Source organism: Labeo rohita, chromosome 21, assembly GCF_022985175.1.
Source record: "Labeo rohita strain BAU-BD-2019 chromosome 21, IGBB_LRoh.1.0, whole genome shotgun sequence".
Classification (NCBI taxonomy): Eukaryota; Metazoa; Chordata; class Actinopteri; order Cypriniformes; family Cyprinidae; genus Labeo; species Labeo rohita.
This window is the reverse complement of record NC_066889.1, coordinates 27,612,169-27,629,520: the sequence shown is the minus strand read 5'-3', so window position 1 is coordinate 27,629,520 and position 17,352 is coordinate 27,612,169. Positions and strand designations below refer to the sequence as shown.

The 17,352-nt window shown below is 37.9% G+C and overlaps 3 protein-coding genes and 2 non-coding genes across 5 annotated transcripts; 2 read left to right on the top strand and 3 right to left on the bottom strand.

Moving 5' to 3' along the window:
• Positions 1-519: 519 nt before the first annotated feature.
• Positions 520-4,745, top strand: zgc:122979 (uncharacterized protein LOC641576 homolog). The gene is made up of 4 exons (XM_051093766.1): positions 520-713; positions 1,576-1,822; positions 2,064-2,563; positions 4,075-4,745. Exons 1-4 carry the CDS (start codon positions 621-623, stop codon positions 4,306-4,308), a joined length of 1,074 nt encoding a protein of 357 aa, XP_050949723.1. The 5' UTR covers positions 520-620; the 3' UTR covers positions 4,309-4,745.
• Positions 4,746-8,594: 3,849 nt separating this feature from the next.
• Positions 8,595-11,869, top strand: hwa (huluwa). The gene is given in 4 exon segments (XM_051093886.1): positions 8,595-9,253; positions 11,414-11,600; positions 11,702-11,835; positions 11,837-11,869. Coding segments are annotated over 4 exon segments (885 nt in total). The 5' UTR covers positions 8,595-8,722.
• Positions 11,870-12,687: 818 nt separating this feature from the next.
• On the bottom strand, positions 12,688-15,153 carry rpl37 (ribosomal protein L37). The gene is made up of 4 exons (XM_051093887.1): positions 15,013-15,153; positions 14,087-14,222; positions 13,298-13,382; positions 12,688-12,791 (listed from the first exon to the last, which is right to left on the bottom strand). Exons 1-4 carry the CDS (start codon positions 15,013-15,015, stop codon positions 12,722-12,724), a joined length of 294 nt encoding a protein of 97 aa, XP_050949844.1. The 5' UTR covers positions 15,016-15,153; the 3' UTR covers positions 12,688-12,721.
• LOC127153102 (small nucleolar RNA SNORD72) lies at positions 12,983-13,060 on the bottom strand. The gene has a single exon (XR_007825190.1). It is a non-coding gene; the product is annotated as a small nucleolar RNA SNORD72 (small nucleolar RNA).
• LOC127153101 (small nucleolar RNA SNORD72) lies at positions 13,457-13,534 on the bottom strand. The gene has a single exon (XR_007825189.1). It is a non-coding gene; the product is annotated as a small nucleolar RNA SNORD72 (small nucleolar RNA).
• Positions 15,154-17,352: the final 2,199 nt, after the last annotated feature.

The window sequence follows — 17,352 nt, the reverse complement described above, 5'->3', positions numbered from 1 at the left end:
CTGTCTGAGCGTCGTGTTTTTTCAAAACTAAAAAGTAAAATAAATAAAAGTTATGCACGACTGACACGCTTGTCTTGTGCTATATTTCTTTATTTTAAAAAAAAAATGTATATTTTCCCTGTTCATCTGCTGTCATTCTCGCCTTTTATATGCATGTTTGTGTTCATTGACTCCCATTCTGTGCGCAAACCCATTGTCATTCACAACTTTCAATCCAAAAATCTGTCCGACAATCCAAAAGAACAGTCTGTAACAGGAGACCAATTTAGGGTGGAAGGATGGACGGATGGAGGGAGGGAGGGATGAGACTCATTGTGAATTCCGGAAACGCTCCTCCACATGGAAAGGTGGGCTGCCACATCCGCGTGATGCTCATCTCAGTCCGCAGCGAGATCGAGCGTGGATTGGTGGGCACGCGGTATTCCCTCTCGTGTACGTGGAGAATGGGCGTGCTCGGGGAAGCTCGGTCACGCAGCGTGGGCGCCGTGTGTAGAGCTCGGCTATAAAAGCTCGAGCAGAGCGGCGGGAGATGCAGCAGACACCAGCTCAAGCAACTCAAGCAGCTCACGCGCTCGGCTCACACTTACCGGCAGAAGAGCAGCAGCAGCAGCAGCAGCATCATGGTTCTCATCTGGACTCAGTTCGGCGTCAAACACAAGAACGTCAAGTGCAAAGTGCGAGTGATCCACGGAGAAGAGGGATGGACCTCAGAGGTAAGATGCTGCACATTACATTTAAATTATATGCTGAAATATATATGCACCTATATTCTCCACTGTATAATATGCACTCACAGGCTTTGAGTGATTGTTATATATTGGAGAATTTATATGTATATATTAAATGCATATATACCTCTGTATTCTCCAGTGTATAGATCTATGTATGCATGTTATATAGTGTGCATTGTTATATTTACATGTATATTTTCCACTATATAATATATACCTAATAACTTAGGGTATATTATATAGTGGAGAATATACAGGTGTATATACACCTCTGTAATAGATTTATATATTGGAGAATATTGAGGATGTGATTTTTCATATATACCTCTATATGCTCCACTATATAATAAACCTTCAAAGTTTTTGAGTTTATGTTATACAGTGTGGAAAATAGACTTGCATAGAGATATATATTTTTTATATATGCTATTGTATTCTCAAATATATAATATACAGCTAAAGACTTTGAGTGTATATTATATAATGGAGATTTAAAAAAATCTGTAAATATATATTCCACAAACTTTATAGAGTGGAAAAACTATTTTTTATTATGTATTATTTTATTATTTGTTTTTTGTATTTTAAGTGAAAATACAATAGCTTTGACTAAATTTTAACTTTAAAATTTTTAATTATATATATGCACATCTGTGAAGAGATGACCAAATATTCCAACACTGGTCTACTCTGAAATATTGTGGGAACTCCCTTCAAGGCTCTGGTACTTGCATCTCTGCCTGAACCAAAAAGCTTCTTTTTATTTGGGATCACCCTGTGTAGGTGAACCAAGGAGAACTAGAAATGATCATATTCTAAACTCCTGCCATCTGTGTGTGTGTAGGAGGTGCGTGAAGAACCCGAAGTGTCTAGCCCCCCGTCCTCACCAGAGTGTGTGGATTACTACTCTGTGCTTGGTGTGTCAAGTGACTCTAATGAGGAGGAGATCAGACGGGCGTATAAGCGTCTGGCGCTCCGCTACCACCCAGACAAGAACCCAGACGCAGACGCCGAGGACAAATTTAAACAGATTGCACAAGCCTACGATGTTCTGACAGACCCAGAGAAACGCAGCATCTATGATCAACAAGGTGAGAATCATATGCAACCTCAAACATATTTAAAAAGCATGCACCTGCATGTCAAAATGCAAGATAAAAAAATGTTCAAAAGAACACTGGGTTCAGTGGGTTCTCACAACCCCAGCTGAACTTGGTGCAAATACCTGCAACCATGATCAATTATTTATCCATACTTTATTAATCAGTGAATGAACTTGAAGATATGCATACTAATAAAATCTCTTCCTCTTTAATCTCTTTAATCTCCAAGGTTTGACCAAAGGGGGTGTGACTCCAGCTGGAAACAAAAGCGACTCCTCCCACAGCTCCTCGAAAGCCGACGCCCATTCCTGGCGCATGTTCTTCAACTTCGAAGTCGACTCTGACGACGACCTCTTTAACCCCTTTCTGCGGAACCCCCTGCCCCACCTCAGCCGTCACAGGGGCGGGCCCAAGCCAACGGGCGTGGCCGAAGTTCACGAGATCCTCGTGTCACTGGAGGACATTCTGATGGGCGTGACCAAGCGTGTGAAATTGACACGCCTCCGGCAGACGGACAAGCACGCGTTGAGACCCGAAGAGCGCGTGTTCGACGTGGAGGTGAAGAAAGGATGGAAGGAGGGCACCAGGATCACCTTCCCCAAGGAGGGCCATCAGGTGCTCGGCCACGCCCCGAACGACCTGGCCTTCGTTATTAAGGAGAAGAAGCACGCCCATTTCAGACGAGACGGCTCGCATATTGTGTACACCGCCACCATCACGCTGCGCGAGGTGAGATGTGTACGTGTGTACGTGTGTATGTGTGCATGGCGGTACGAAATGTTCCCTCGCAGTCGCCGGCACTCAATAAGCCTCTGCAGAGAGCTGCATCTAAATTTAGCATCTCTCCCCCGCAGCCTCAGCGCACACACACTCTCGCACACTCCCCCTCCCATCTCGCACACCACCTCCTCAGCTCTCAGCATCGTCTCACACACATTCTGTCATTCGCTCCTCTCTAGCAGTGGATCTTGTTTTGCCTATACGCCCTCATGCATCTATTTTCTTAGAAAACTATGAATAGACTCTTAATAATATACAGAGAGCAGGGTGGCCGATACAATGATGATATATAGACAAGACAGCAATCAAATCAGTACTTATTTTACTCAATATTTAACAACAAAAAATATTCAATTCGATATTTGGCCATTTTAAAATTATCGGCACTGGTAACTGTGCCTGATTGCTTAAATAATGCTGATACTTTCATAAAATAGCAAATTATAATACAATTTTAAAAAATGGTTAATAATCTGTTGACTCTGAAACTACTGTTTCAAAACTTTTGTTAACCAGCCAGTGCCGATAATCTTAAAATGGCCAATTATTGGGCGATTAATTGGCCTATTTTGCCATTTTGAGATTATTAACGCGCGACTGCTTTGCCTAATTGGTTGATAATTTTAAAATGGCTAATTATTGGTTGACTGATTGAAATATCAGGAAATGTTCAGTCCATATTTGGGCATTTTAAGATTATCGGTACCGATACCAATACTGATACCGATAACTGTGCCTGATTGGCTAATATAATGCAGAAATATTCATAAGAGAGCGAACTAGAGTTCATTTATTAAATTATTTTATACACTGTATATTCAAAAATATCACAAAAGTAGTTTAATATCATCGAAAAATGCTTTTTGAACTGAAACCAGCCAGTTGCTGGCCAATTAATTGGCCTGTTTTGACATTTTGAGATTATTGATTGATTAACAAGTCATTAAATTGACCATCTGCTCTCTAGACATCAGATTTGGCATCGGCTCTTAAAAACAACCCTTTATTCTTTCATTCTTTCCAGCTCATTTCCATTTTTACTTTCCACACTGAACCTCTCGCCCTCGTTCACTCTCTCCCTCTCTCATTTTCCACATCCACTTCATCTTTCTCTTCCCACGCATACCCTCCCGGCCCCCGCAGACTGGAGCATCATTGAGAAATGAGAGCGATTAGAGGCTCTTTTCTGCCGTTGCGTAACCGTAATGTTCAATCTGTCTGCCCTATATTCCGCCCGCGTTCATATTCAAGCATTATATAAAGGCATCATATATAGACAAGTGGATTAGAGCTCATAACATATGCCGGAGGGGCATTATAGCTCTTGTGCTGCCAAAACACTACAGCTTGTGATATAACCAAGACAAAGAATCGATACAGAGCTTTATAACTTTATACATATCAAAGATGATCCTGTGACACAATGTTTAACGGTTTTCCTTCTTTGTGTATTTCTCCAGGCTCTGTGTGGGTGTACGGTCAACGTCCCTACGCTTGACGGACAGATGAAGCCCCTCCCGTGCAGTGATGTCATCAAGCCCGGCTCATTGAGAAGGCTTATAGGGGAGGGGCTTCCCCGAGCAAAGAACCCCGCCCAGCGTGGAGACCTGCTGGTCGAATTTCAAGTGGTTTTCCCCGATCGCATTCCCCCGAGCAGCAAAGAAATCATCAAGCACAGCTTGGGACAATGTTAACTACAGAAAACACACGCTAATTTTGGTGACGGACTTAACGTCAGCTGTTTGTCTCTGTGAGGCACACACACTCAAGTGTGAGACGGGATGCTCACACAAACATATTACATATAGGTATGTAATACCTGTGTTAAGTGTGATTCGTACAGAGATGAAGTGTTTGGGAGAAACACATGAACAGCGCACGCACTGAACACACACCTGCACTGATGGTGCTACTCGGAAGTGTTAGCATACTTCTTTAACCATGACGACCTTGTACTCACGTACAGAACTGTCAGTGATTTAGTCTCTATGAGAGATCCCTGTGTCATGTTCCAATGAATTATTTGTAAAAATTATATAGAGAAAATGTGAATTTCAGATATGACCTGGCATGTATGATGAACGCATGTTTTGTAAGCAGAAATAAAGTTTTATTAATGAAATAACTGGAATTTGGTGTTGCGGTCTTTCATGTGTTGAGCACTCAATGTCAAATTAAAAATGCATGCATTAATTTAATGCATGAATGATGCATACATTAAATTACATACAAACAGGATAAAAAACAAGGTGTTTAGTGATTAAGGTCAATTTTGAGGTTCTTGAGCTATTTATAGCATGTCTTCTTTCAAACTAGTGGAAAGAAAATATCCAAAGTACACATTTAAGTGTTTATTTTATTGCACTTTATCTATTTGTAAATTGAAATTACAATACATATCTTTAAAGGTCAACTTCTCAAAATTATATTTTTCTCCAAAAAAATCTCCATTTAAATAGAACTTATAAACTGTAAACTTTACAGTTTGCATATAAATAAATTAATATATATATATATGAATATATAGCATTAAATATTGACTGTTAAATAGTCTTGGCTTAAAAATAACTTTCCAAGTGATAACAGATGAATAAAGTAGATCTTTATGTATTAATCATTTGAGATATTCATTTTCCACACCACAAAGGGTGGATTTTTTGCTCTGTGGATTTGAATACTAATAAACACAAAAGCTATGAGGCCATGGTGATTAAAACTCAGTAGCTACCATCAAGTTTTAGCCTTTAAATATTTAATCAGTATGCTTTTAATAGTTTCAAAGCATGCTGTATATTCCCTATTGCTTTCTGTAGATGAAAATAGCAACTTTACTTGTAAAGCACAAAGTGCTCCACGGGAAAAACTAATCAAGAACACATCCAAGAGTAGTTAATATACATAAAAAAGGATCAAATCTGTTGGAAATGCCCCAGTGCACAAAGTATGGTCTTTAAAGAAATGAAAAAACTTGTGCACAGGCCAAACTTTCGAGATACAGTGAAACATAAGTACCTGAGGGATGTTTGTGTCTGAACGAGAGCAAATCCCCTGCATTCATGTTCCAGCTTCCATTAGAAAAATGTTCCCAGAGGTCTGCAAAGCAGCAATGGGGAGAATAAAGCCCATATTAAAGCGAATAGTTCATCCACAAATGAAAATTTGCTGAAAATGTACTCACCCTCAGGCCATCCAAGATTTAGATGAGTTTGTTTTTTATGGATTTGGAGAAATGTAGCATTACATCACTTGCTCACCAATGGATCCTCTGCAGTGAATGGGTGCCGTCAAAGTTCAAACAGCTGATAAAAACATCACAATAGTCCACAAGTAATCCACACCACTCCAGACAATCAATTAGCATCTGGTGAAACAAAAAGCTAAAAAAAGGCATGATTTATATAATTTAATTCTCAAATAGTTATTCCTGTTTGTGTGCAAGTGATCTTTCAACAAGAAAGGACCTCCACAGTTAAAATACAGTCAAAAAATGTGCAAAATTGTGCCTTTAGGGGTACAATATACCCTAAAAGGTGCGCATTAGTACCTTAAAGTAGCAATACAAACCCTTTTTGTGAACTTTTGAACCTTTTTGGGTAAATAAGATACAAAAATGACAAGTTTTTTGAGTATTATCAGCGCTGCCTCAAGCTGTTTTGCCCCTTAAGGGGCATTTTTTGCACATTTTTTTCTAAGAGTGTACTGTATTATTTGATAGGACATATTTGGCAGTGATTCTCCCAAGCTCAACAGACTGGTATTCACAGGAAATGTGCAAATATATGAACTGTCTGAGTGAGAAGAACATTGTCTTGTGTCAGTCATAGCCGTGTTTGCGGCCTGTGAATCATACTCACAGTTGAAAATGACACTCACACTTACTCAGGGTCAGAATGGCTGTTTTTAGCAAAGTGTTATCCTAGATATTTCTTGGAAAAACTAAAAAAGCCATGTCTATATCCGAATGTCTGTTCACCACTTAATCCATTTCACTTGGAAAATTCACCATTATGCAGTTGCATATTGTAATTAACTATCCATTTTTTCTAATGTCAAAGTAGGCCATGCATGACATTTCGCAACACATACAGTGACTTTGTGTTTGTGCTTCCAGCATAAGTGGTATATTCCCTGTGGAAGCATTACTCATTTCTAAATTGCTTCAGATAAAGCCGCCCGCAGAATGAATGGACGTAATTATGAGTACTTAAGGGACCATCTAAAGGGCCTCAAGCCTACGGGAATCAAGGTTAGGTTAGCATTTTAAATGTCTTTGATGGCTTCAAAGAAATGTACAGGGATTGTGATTGCAATTACAAGAACAGCAAATGGGAAAAGACAAATTAAACTACAACCTTAAACTAGTCCATACTGCCCTCTCTCGGTCATAGAAATGAATTGCATGGTGAGAACAAAGAATCGCCCACAATCATGAAAAAAAAGTATAATTAGTATGCTTAAAGTAGATATGTGACACTGGACCACAAAACCAGTCATAAGAGTAAATTTTTTGAAAATGAGATTTATACAACATCTGTAAGTTGAACAAATAAGCTTTCCATTGATGTATATATTTGGCTAAGATACTACTATTTAAATATCAGGAATTTGAGGGTGCAAAAAAAAAAATCAAAATACTGAGAAAATCGACATTAAAGTTGTCCAAATGAATTTCTTGGCAATGCATATTACTATCAAAAATTAAGTTTTGATATATTTACAGTAGGAAATCATGATCCTTACTTAATATCCTCATTATTTTTAGCATAAAAAAACGATAATTTTGACACATACAATGTATTTTTGGCTATTGCTACAAATACACCCGTGCTACTTACGAATGGTTTTATGGTCCAGGGTCAAATATCAAAGTTAAATTGGTGTTATTTATAGGTCTATACTATTATATGATTTAGTAATATTTTGAATTCACTTCTATATTTTTAGATTTTATTTTAATTAAGTAGCTTTTGACAATTTTATTTGTTTTTTATAGTTCAGTTTAGTTGTTTCAGTTTAGTTTTAGTCATTTTATTTGGCACAACAATTTTTTTTTTAAGTTTATGTTGATCATTTAATGTTAATATTTAATTTTAGATTTATTTCAATCAATTTTTTTATAGATTTAGTTAACAATAAAAGCAGTCAAACCAAAAATGATTCAGACACCAGATATAATTTTAGCTATTTTTTTTACTGGTGGGTGCACTATAGTTCATTTATGTACATAAGGACAGCAAAATAAACTGTGACATATCATACCCAAAAATTATTCATACAGTGGACTACAAGTAATATTGATAAAAATTTAGGACCAAAAATTATTCAGACACTTTGACCTGGAAATGTTTTGCTTAAATGTTTTTTTTTTCTTTAATTGCTAATGTGACCTTTTTACACCACAGATTGAACAAAATTAGGCATTGCTTGGTAACTGGAGAACAAAACACTGATAGTAGCGAATAAACTGTGACAATGAGAGAAATGTGGAAGGTATCTAAATGAATTTTGGTTTGACTGTATGACTATTTCAACCAACAAACGTTTCCCTCGGCAAAAATTGGTTAAGAAATAGCCTACCCCTGGTGAAAAAACCAGCATATGCTGGTAGGTATGTTTCGATGCTGGTTTAAGCTGGTCATTTGCTGGTTTATGCTGGTTCTTAGCTGGTTTAAGCTGGTCCTTTGCTGGTCATGTTGCTGGTCAAGGACCAGCATGAACCAGCAAAGGACCATCTTAAACCAGCAAATGACCAGCTTAAACCAGCATCAAAACCTACCTAACCAGCATCCCAGCAACAAAACATACCTACCAGCATATGCTTGCTTGCGAAGAAGATAGACGACTTAATACACCAAAGAAATTCTCATCTATGAGGTAAGACTACAAAGTTGTAGTTGCTGTTGTAAACTGTCGGTGAAAAGTCAAAGCTCTTGACGCTCCGGCACTCTGGCGAAATTAATTGATGTCAATGGGGCGCACCTGCGGTTTAACTGTCGTCTGTCAGTTTTAGTCATTTTATTGATATTATTTTACATAAAAACATTAATAATCAGAGGTACAGTTAAGTAAACGTCAAACTCATATTGTTTTATCTTGATTTGTGATGAAATGTCGCAGCTGGGATCGGCTGTGCCCTCATCAAACTTACCCGAGGGCCTCCCGGTGTCCAGTTTGGCCCTGCTGATCCTGGTGCTCATTCCCTGCGTCCTTCTGCTCCTGCTGCTCAACTGCCTGTTCGTGGGATACAAGCTGTTCCGCATGACCCGGAGGAAGCGAGACCGCTGCGGGTCGGAAATGTCGCTCATGCACTCGTCGTTTTCCACCCGGCAGAGAATCACCCGCTTCTCTGATGAGCCTCTGTTCGCTCCAAACAGAAAGGTGAACTACGTCTCGGTCTCGGAGCCGATGCTGGCACCTCCCATCACCTCATCCCTGACCTCCTCAGCGGAAAGAAGGGCCACCGGGCAGCGCGCCAGGTTTCTACGCCCGGATGGGGCCACCTACGCCGGGTCTGAGTCACTGCGTGTGCCGAACTGGAGGACGAGCGCCCCGGTTCTGCTGGAGTCCAGTGATTCGGACACGGATCGGGTCAACACTGTGCCACCAAACTCACCAGCACTGCATGTGACTCCAAATGGGGTAGGGTTAAAAACACAACATCTCTAAAACATGATTTAATGAAACATATACTAATATGAATATTAATGGCATATATTATGATTTTTGGTGGTTATAGGCCTAATGGTATCATATTTTAATACCATGGTTTGTAGAATTGGTAGTTGAAAACTTTAGTAATTTGCAATTTTCATATAGCCCTGGTGAAAAAACCAGCATATGCTGGTAGGTATGTTTTGATGCTGGGATGCTGGTCAGGTAGGTTTTGATGCTGGTTTAAGCTGGTCCTTTGCTGGTTTATGCTGGTCCTTTGCTGGTTCATGCTGGTCCTTGACCAGCAACATGACCAGCAAAAACCAGCAAAGGACCAGCTTAAACCAGCAAAGGACCAGCTTACACCAGCATCAAAACATACCTACCAGCATATGCTGGTTTTTTCACCAGGGTGGGGTTTTTACATGGCACTACAATGTACGCAAATGCACGGTATTACTGTTGTACCACATTCAAAAGTGCCATAGATTTGTTTTCAATATACTATAGGAAAAATTTGTTATGTTTGGTAATTTGATTGACATTCTCATATAGTGGGTATACATTTGAGGTCAAAAGTTTACATACACCTTGCAGAATCTGCAAAATGTTAAAATGTTAATTATTCTACCAAAGTAAGAGGGATCATACAAAATGCATGTTATTGTTTATTTAGTACTCACCTGAATAAGACAATTCACATAAAAGGCGTTTACATATAGTCCACAAGAGCGTAATAGTTAAATTTATAAAATTACCCTGTTCAAAAGTTTACATACACTTGATTGTTAATACTGTATTGTTGCCTGATTGATTCACAGCTGTTTTTTTGTGAGTCCCTTGTTTGTCCTGAACAGTTAAACTGCCTGCTGTTCTTCAGAAAAATCCTTCCAGTTCCACAAATTCTTTGGTTTTTAGCATTTCTCAACCCTTTCCAACAATGACTGTATGATTTTGAGATCCATCTTTTCACACTGAGGACAACCCAGAGACTATGCAACTATTACAGAAGGTTTAAACACTCACTGATGCTTCAGAAGGAAACACGATGCATTAAGAGCTGGGGGTGAAAACTTTTGGAATTTGAAGATTGGGGTAAATTGAACTGATTTTGTCCTCTGGGAAACATGTAGGTATCTTCTGTAGCTTCTGAAGGGCAGTACTAAGTTAAAAAAATACGATATTTAGGCAAAATAAGAAAAATGTACACATCTTAATTCTGTTCAAAAGTTTTTACCCCCCGGCTCTTAATGCATAATTTTCCTTCTAGAGCATCAGTGAGTGTTTGAACCTTCTGTAATAGTTGCATATGAGTCCCTCAGTGTGAAAAGATGGATCTCAAAATCATACAGTCATTGTTGGAAAAGGTTCAAACACTTTGGGTTCAAAAATTTGAGGGATCTGAAGAATTTTTCTGAAGAACAGCGGGCAGTTTAGCTGTTCAGGACAAACAAGGGACTCAGGAACAACTATCACTAAACAAAAAGGGGGAAAAAACAGCTGTGGCTCATTCTGGTAACAACACAGTATTACTTTTGAATGGGGTAATTTTTATAAATTCGGTTATTCTCTTGTGGACTATATGTTAAGTCTTTTATGTGAAATATCTTATTCAAGTAAGTACTAAATATAAAATAGCATGCATTTTGTATGATCCCTCTTATTTTGGTAAAATAATTAACATTTTGTAGATTCTGCAAGGTGTATGTACATTTTTGACCTCAACTATATACTCCATCTGTTGTTATTAACAACTTGAAGTATGTTAAACATTATGTCAAGGTTTCTTAAACTGGGGTTTATGAAGCATTTTAGTGTGTCTGAAAGACAAATGCCTTCCAGAGACGAAATCTTGTGTGAAATAATATGTAATCATGTCATCAATAAAAAAGTAACTGTAGTCTGATTATGAGTATTTTTATTTATAAGTACCTAATTTTTTTAATCTGATTACATAATTCAGATTACATGTAATCATTTGTTTATCTCACAAAGCTTTTGAGAAACTCAGCCCAGTTTATTAGTTCTTGTCTGGTAGCTGACAAGCAAAACAATTGCTTTCTGTACAGTTTTGGGTCCAAGTGAAATGCAAGGTCAAATTTACTCTTTCCCTTGAGTAATTTAACCATTTAACTGCACTGGTTACAGTTCTCAATGCCGATGACTTCCATGCGTAGAAGCAGCACCATGGAGCTGGAGAGCGCTCCTCTGGATAAGATCCACGTGGAATGCGAGTCCGCCAGCATTATCCCACCAGAGAACTCCTGCTATGTGGCGTCGTCAAGCCCCTCGGCTGGAGGTTCAGGACTGGACAGTGACTTTGGAGCCAGTGCAGGTTAGTTTTGATTTAAATGCCTAGCATTTTGTATACACTAGTACTAGAAAGCTGCACCACATTTTTTTCCATTCTTTTAATTCTCCTGATTGTACATTTAGGTGTATCTCTGCGTATTCTTTCTATGGACAGTGATGGTTTCCCAGGCTCTGCCTGGGCATCCGCTATGGAATGGGATTACTATGACCCTAGTTACGTCACTCAGAACCACGTCCCGAAGCACAGACCTCATGCACCCCCCCATCACCACCAAACAGTACTGGGTCTAGAGCCTGAGTGCCATAGAGAGACTGAAGAACTCCAGAACAAGACTCAATTCAGCCATTCTCACTCTAGAACTTCAGTTGAGCTGAGTCTAGATTTTTCTGGGTGTAATGCACTTAAAAACTTTCACTTGCTGTTTTAACTGCAACACTTCACATAATGTTGTCAAATAACACACAATCAAAAAAAAATGTTCACGATCACAGCTTACTTCTGCAGCAACTCCAAACAGGTTTGTGTTAAATGTGTTTATAGAATCACCTCACTATTGTTCTCACTTTAAATCACTTTGACACACCATTTGTTTTACACATTGAGTTCCTCACAGTTTCGTTATTTTTATATGTTAGCACATGATTCTCGGCATGGAGTTACTGAGGTCTTAAGAAGAGGCTGTTTGAGTACATCACAATTATGACACCCCACACATTCTTGTATTTGTAAACAAAAGAGTATTTAGATTGTGCCTGAATTGAATAAAGTTTTAAAATACAGGGTCTTGTTTTACTGCTGTGGGCATCTAGTGCAAATATTAAACACTTCAAAGTATCAAAATGATTGCATTTCATTACAAGATGACAGTTTTTCCTTATGCATTAGGATTTTATACTACAGAACAGCTGATCTTGTTATTAGTGTCTTACATCTGGTGAACCAAAACTCCATAAAACCATTCAAGCTGGAAAAACAGACCACAGATAATTTCACCATACGGCTCTTTATATAAAATATTTAAGCATTGATATTTTAAAAGGTCAATTGTTTTTTAAATGGTTTGAGAAGTACTGAGCACGTTTGTCAGACAAAAAGATGCATTCAGGCAGACATTTCAAACACCACTTTTTATTGGAAACAGTTTATGAGGAGCTGGACGCAGCCACTGCTGCCCGACGGGGCTTGGGCACGGTTCCCTCACGGAATCCATTTCTGAAATACACAAAAAACATACTTCAGTCAAAGGACGTCACAGATAGCAGCCCTAGAGATAATTCACAAGCCTGTAACATGACTGCTCGGGTCTTATATCTATCAACCAAGTCCCTTCCAGCAGTAGTTTCAGAACTAGTCTGAAGAATAAAAACAGATCCTAAGAGACACCCAACTGAGCATATGGGTCAGGCTTACCTCAGTACAAAATTGCTATCACTGGACAGTCAATTGTTCAGACATTTATTTTTGGACATCACTGGTAAGCCACCATATAGATGCTAATTTAACCTGACTACATCTACTCAGGTTTTACGCAAGTAACAAATCACAGGATCAACAGGAATAAATGTTATAGCATCAAAACTCAAACCCTGTACCCTGCTTTGAACTTTCACTGTGTTAATGTCAGATAACACCACTTCAAAAAGGTAAAATGCACAAAAATAAGTTTGAAAAAACCTTAAAAGCATGAAAATACAAGCATTGCAATAACTTTTACTCACCTGAACCTGCGGAAAACAACCTTCAGGTGTCTCATGCGGCCAGTTCCTGTGGTGCTGCGCCTCTTGGCCTTAACGCTCCAGTTGTCTACAAACAAAAACAATTACTTTTCAAACAAATGAAAAAAAAATGCATTCCTCCAGCTGTCCATAAACATCTCAGGCCTACCTCAGTTCAAACCTGTTATCACTGGACAGTCATTTGTTCAGACATTTATTTTTGGGCATCACTGGTAAGCTTTGACATGCCAGACAGAAAGCATGCATTTAGCAGCTCTCGCTTTAATATAAACTGCATGCAAATTTAAAGGCATAGTTCACCCAAAAAATGAAAACTTGCGACATTTTTATTTAAAGGTTATATTTTAAACCACTGTGTTCGGTCAGAGTGCATATTAATACTTCCTGCAGTGATAAAAAGCCGGGTCCACAAACATGTTTGCAGTGCTTGATCTGTGCATATTTCTCTCCTGATTCAGACAAGATATCTTTCTCATTGGAGAAATGCAATATTAAGGACTTAACTGACAGACTGGAGCGTTGTGGATTATTGTGATGTTTTTAATCAGCTGTTCGGACTCTCATTCTGACAGCACCCATTCACTGCAGAGAATCCATTGGTGAGCAAATTATGCTACATTCTTCCAAATCTGATTATGAAACAAACCAATCTACATCTTGCATGACCTAAGGGCGAGTACATTAAGCCAGTTTTCCTTTTTGGGCGAACTATTCCAATAGCAACGCACAAATACCAAAAACTTAAGTTCATATACAAATCAAGACACTTACACTTTCTCTTGCGCTTGGCAGGGTATCCACACTTTCCGCAAGTGGACTTCTGCAGGTGATACGCCTTGGATCCACAGCGGCGGCACAGAGTGTGCGTCTTATTGTGACGCTTACCGAAAGACGACGTACCCTTCGTCTGGAAAACACAAGAAATTGAATCACATTACTGCTTAGATCTTAAATGTTCATTCATGTGACATTTGTCTTACAACATAAATAGCCTACCTAGATAGCATTCATTCATGTGCAGCTTGTTTGGTTTGAGCACTAGTATGTTTACACTATCAGTTCACTATGATGACAGCTTCCTAGCTGTCTAGATTCTGAAACTATCCTAAATATGTTGTCTAATTAGGCTACTCTAAGTTGATAAGAAGGTAAGCTAAAGTTTACGCTATGATAGCCAATATGTATGTTTAGGAAGAATAACAGTGTTAAAATGTAACTAAAGATTATCAAAAAAGAAAAACTTTCTAAAGAGGGAAAGCACACTAGGATATAATGGTGTCTTGACGAGCACCGACACACAGCGAAGCATGTTTGCAGAAAGTCTAACAATTTTAACTCACGCCACGAAAAGTAACTCAAAAACAAAATTTGCTTATTTTTAGACATTTAAATAGTGCCAGATATATAAACACCCAAAATTATGTATATTCCGTTATTCTAAATTAACTCTTGGAGATCGTTTTAAAGCTAACCGGTGTATATCTCGAGCTCGTTAGAACTGTACGGAAGGCTAAGCGACATGCTAACTGATTTTTAAAATCCTCTATAATCTCTCATCATCGAGGAAATACAAACATAATAGATGATACTGAATCTTGGATATATATGCTTGTGATATTATTAATGGCACAGTGATTAAAAACAAGCTATGAATCAGATGTTAGAGGATTTTGAGGGCAAGGCGCTGCGAAACTCACCATCTTTCCTCAGAGCTGATTCGAAAGAGACCGGAAGAGACGCTGGTGTACCATTAAAACACCACCGGCGCGCTTTCGGTGCAACAACTAAATGCGTCCCCCTAATGTTACAATGCGGTCTTCTTCATTCACAACGAGAAAAGATGAACATCAGCAATTATTTTAACTGTGAGAAAGATAAAGCGCATTCTCCTGCTAATAATAATTGTTTTGATCAGAAAAAGAGGGTTTCCGCGGGTCTTAAAAAAATCTTAAGTCGCTTTTCCATTATTTTTTTTAATGAACATATTGAATATAATATGCATATACAGGGACACTAACAAATGTAAGCAAACAGATACCTAGCAAGGCACATATCTAACAAAACAGATACAGAGTACCAGTAAAAATTACATATATTCTGTGAAAAGGATCAGAAAGAAAGGAAAAGGAAAAATAAATAAATAATAATAAAAATTAAAAAAAAGTGTAAATATGGGTCTTTTCATCCCTTTTCATGTAAATCAAGTTTTCTTATTATTTCAACAAGTTTCTGGGCCTTTTTACCTTTCTTATATACTAAAGACGGAAAGTAATTATAAAGAAAGTCTTTTTTAAAAACAGAAAAATAAGGTTTTGTCTTCATACATTTGCATTTGTGAAGAAAAAAAAATGCCCAGAATCAGCATTATATTAATGAAAAAATCATTCTTTTTATCATCTAACATTATTCCAAACATAATGTGGTTTCTAACAAAATTGGGCAGTGACTGGATTTTTCTCTCTAACCAATAAGACATATTTTCCCAGAAAATTCTGGAATACACACAAAAAAAGAAAAGATGATCAGTTGTCTCTATGTCAACTTGACAGAAAATACAGGCATTTTCTTCAAAATTAAACCGGTGTCTTAAAAACTCACCCGAGGGATATATATCATTAAATATTTTGAAATGAGTTTCCTTTGCTTTAGAAGCCACTGGAAAGCTAATATATTGTGTCCGTAGTTTTTTAATAGTTGGTTTACCGTAACTATGCAAAATATTGTTGTGGTATAAAGATATTGGATATAGTACAGAATTGAAACAAGCGCGAATAATTTTGTTGGGAAGCACTGCTTTGAGGTCGTTACCATTAAAGAGAAGTGATGGGAGTTCACATGACCCATCTGGAATGTTGACAATAGCGCCTTTCCGTGAATTAAGGCCTTATAACTGAATAATGTACTGATTTAAAGGTTAGGTTAAGAAAAAAAGGGTTTGATGTAGTAGGCTAATTAGCTTAATTTAAAGACAGCTGAAATCAGTGGAAAGTCCAGCAATATTTAACGGTGTGTGAGTGTGTATGTTATTCTTGTGGGAACAAAGCCAGGAAGTTTTATTGATTTGTCTTTTCCAAATGGTCTTTGCAAGGGCTTCAAAAAGGCAGCCACTGTCTGCAACCATAAACATAAATTACAGAGCTGACAAAAACGTCTGGACTCAAATCGTCCCTGAGACCAAACCTGAAATGACCTTCATGAGGCTGCCACAATACTGTGATATCACTGTATTGCAAAGCACTGATTCTTTCCCATGCACTTCCAGTCGTATGTCCCATACAATGTGATGTCATTCCATCAAATGTGACCTGGGACCATAAAACCAGTCATAAGGGTCAAGTTTTTGAAACTGAGATTTATACATCATCCAAAAGCTGAATACATTAAGCTTTCCATTGATGTATGGTTTGTTAGAATAGGACAGTATTTGGCTGAAATACAACTATTTGAACATCTGGAATCTGAGGGTGCAAAAGAAATCTAAATATTGAGAAAATCACCTTTAACATGCTAATCATGCTAATCTAAATATTGAGAAAATCACCTTTAACATGCTAATCATGCGTGAAACATGCTATCAACATGCTAGTCAGGCTAGAAACATGCTAGTAACTTGCTAATCATGCTAACAACATTCTAGCAATTTGCTAATTATGCTCACAACATGCTAACAACATTGTAATCAGCCTATAAAAATACAAGCAGCAAGCTAATAATGCTAAAACATGTTAACAACATGTTAAAATTGTCAATATGAAGTTCTTAGCAATGCATATGACTAATCAAAAATTAAGTTTTGATATATTTACAGTAGGAAATTCACAAAATTTCTTAATGGAACATGATCTTTACTTAATATCCTAATGATTTTTGGCATAAAAGAAAAAAACAATCATTTTGACCCATACAATGTATTTTTGGCTATTGCTACAAATATACCCGTGCTACTTAAGACAGGTTTTGTGGTCCAGGGTCACAAATATGATGTGAAAGATCAAAGTATTATTATTTTTTTAAGGGGTATATGTCACAGCATAATA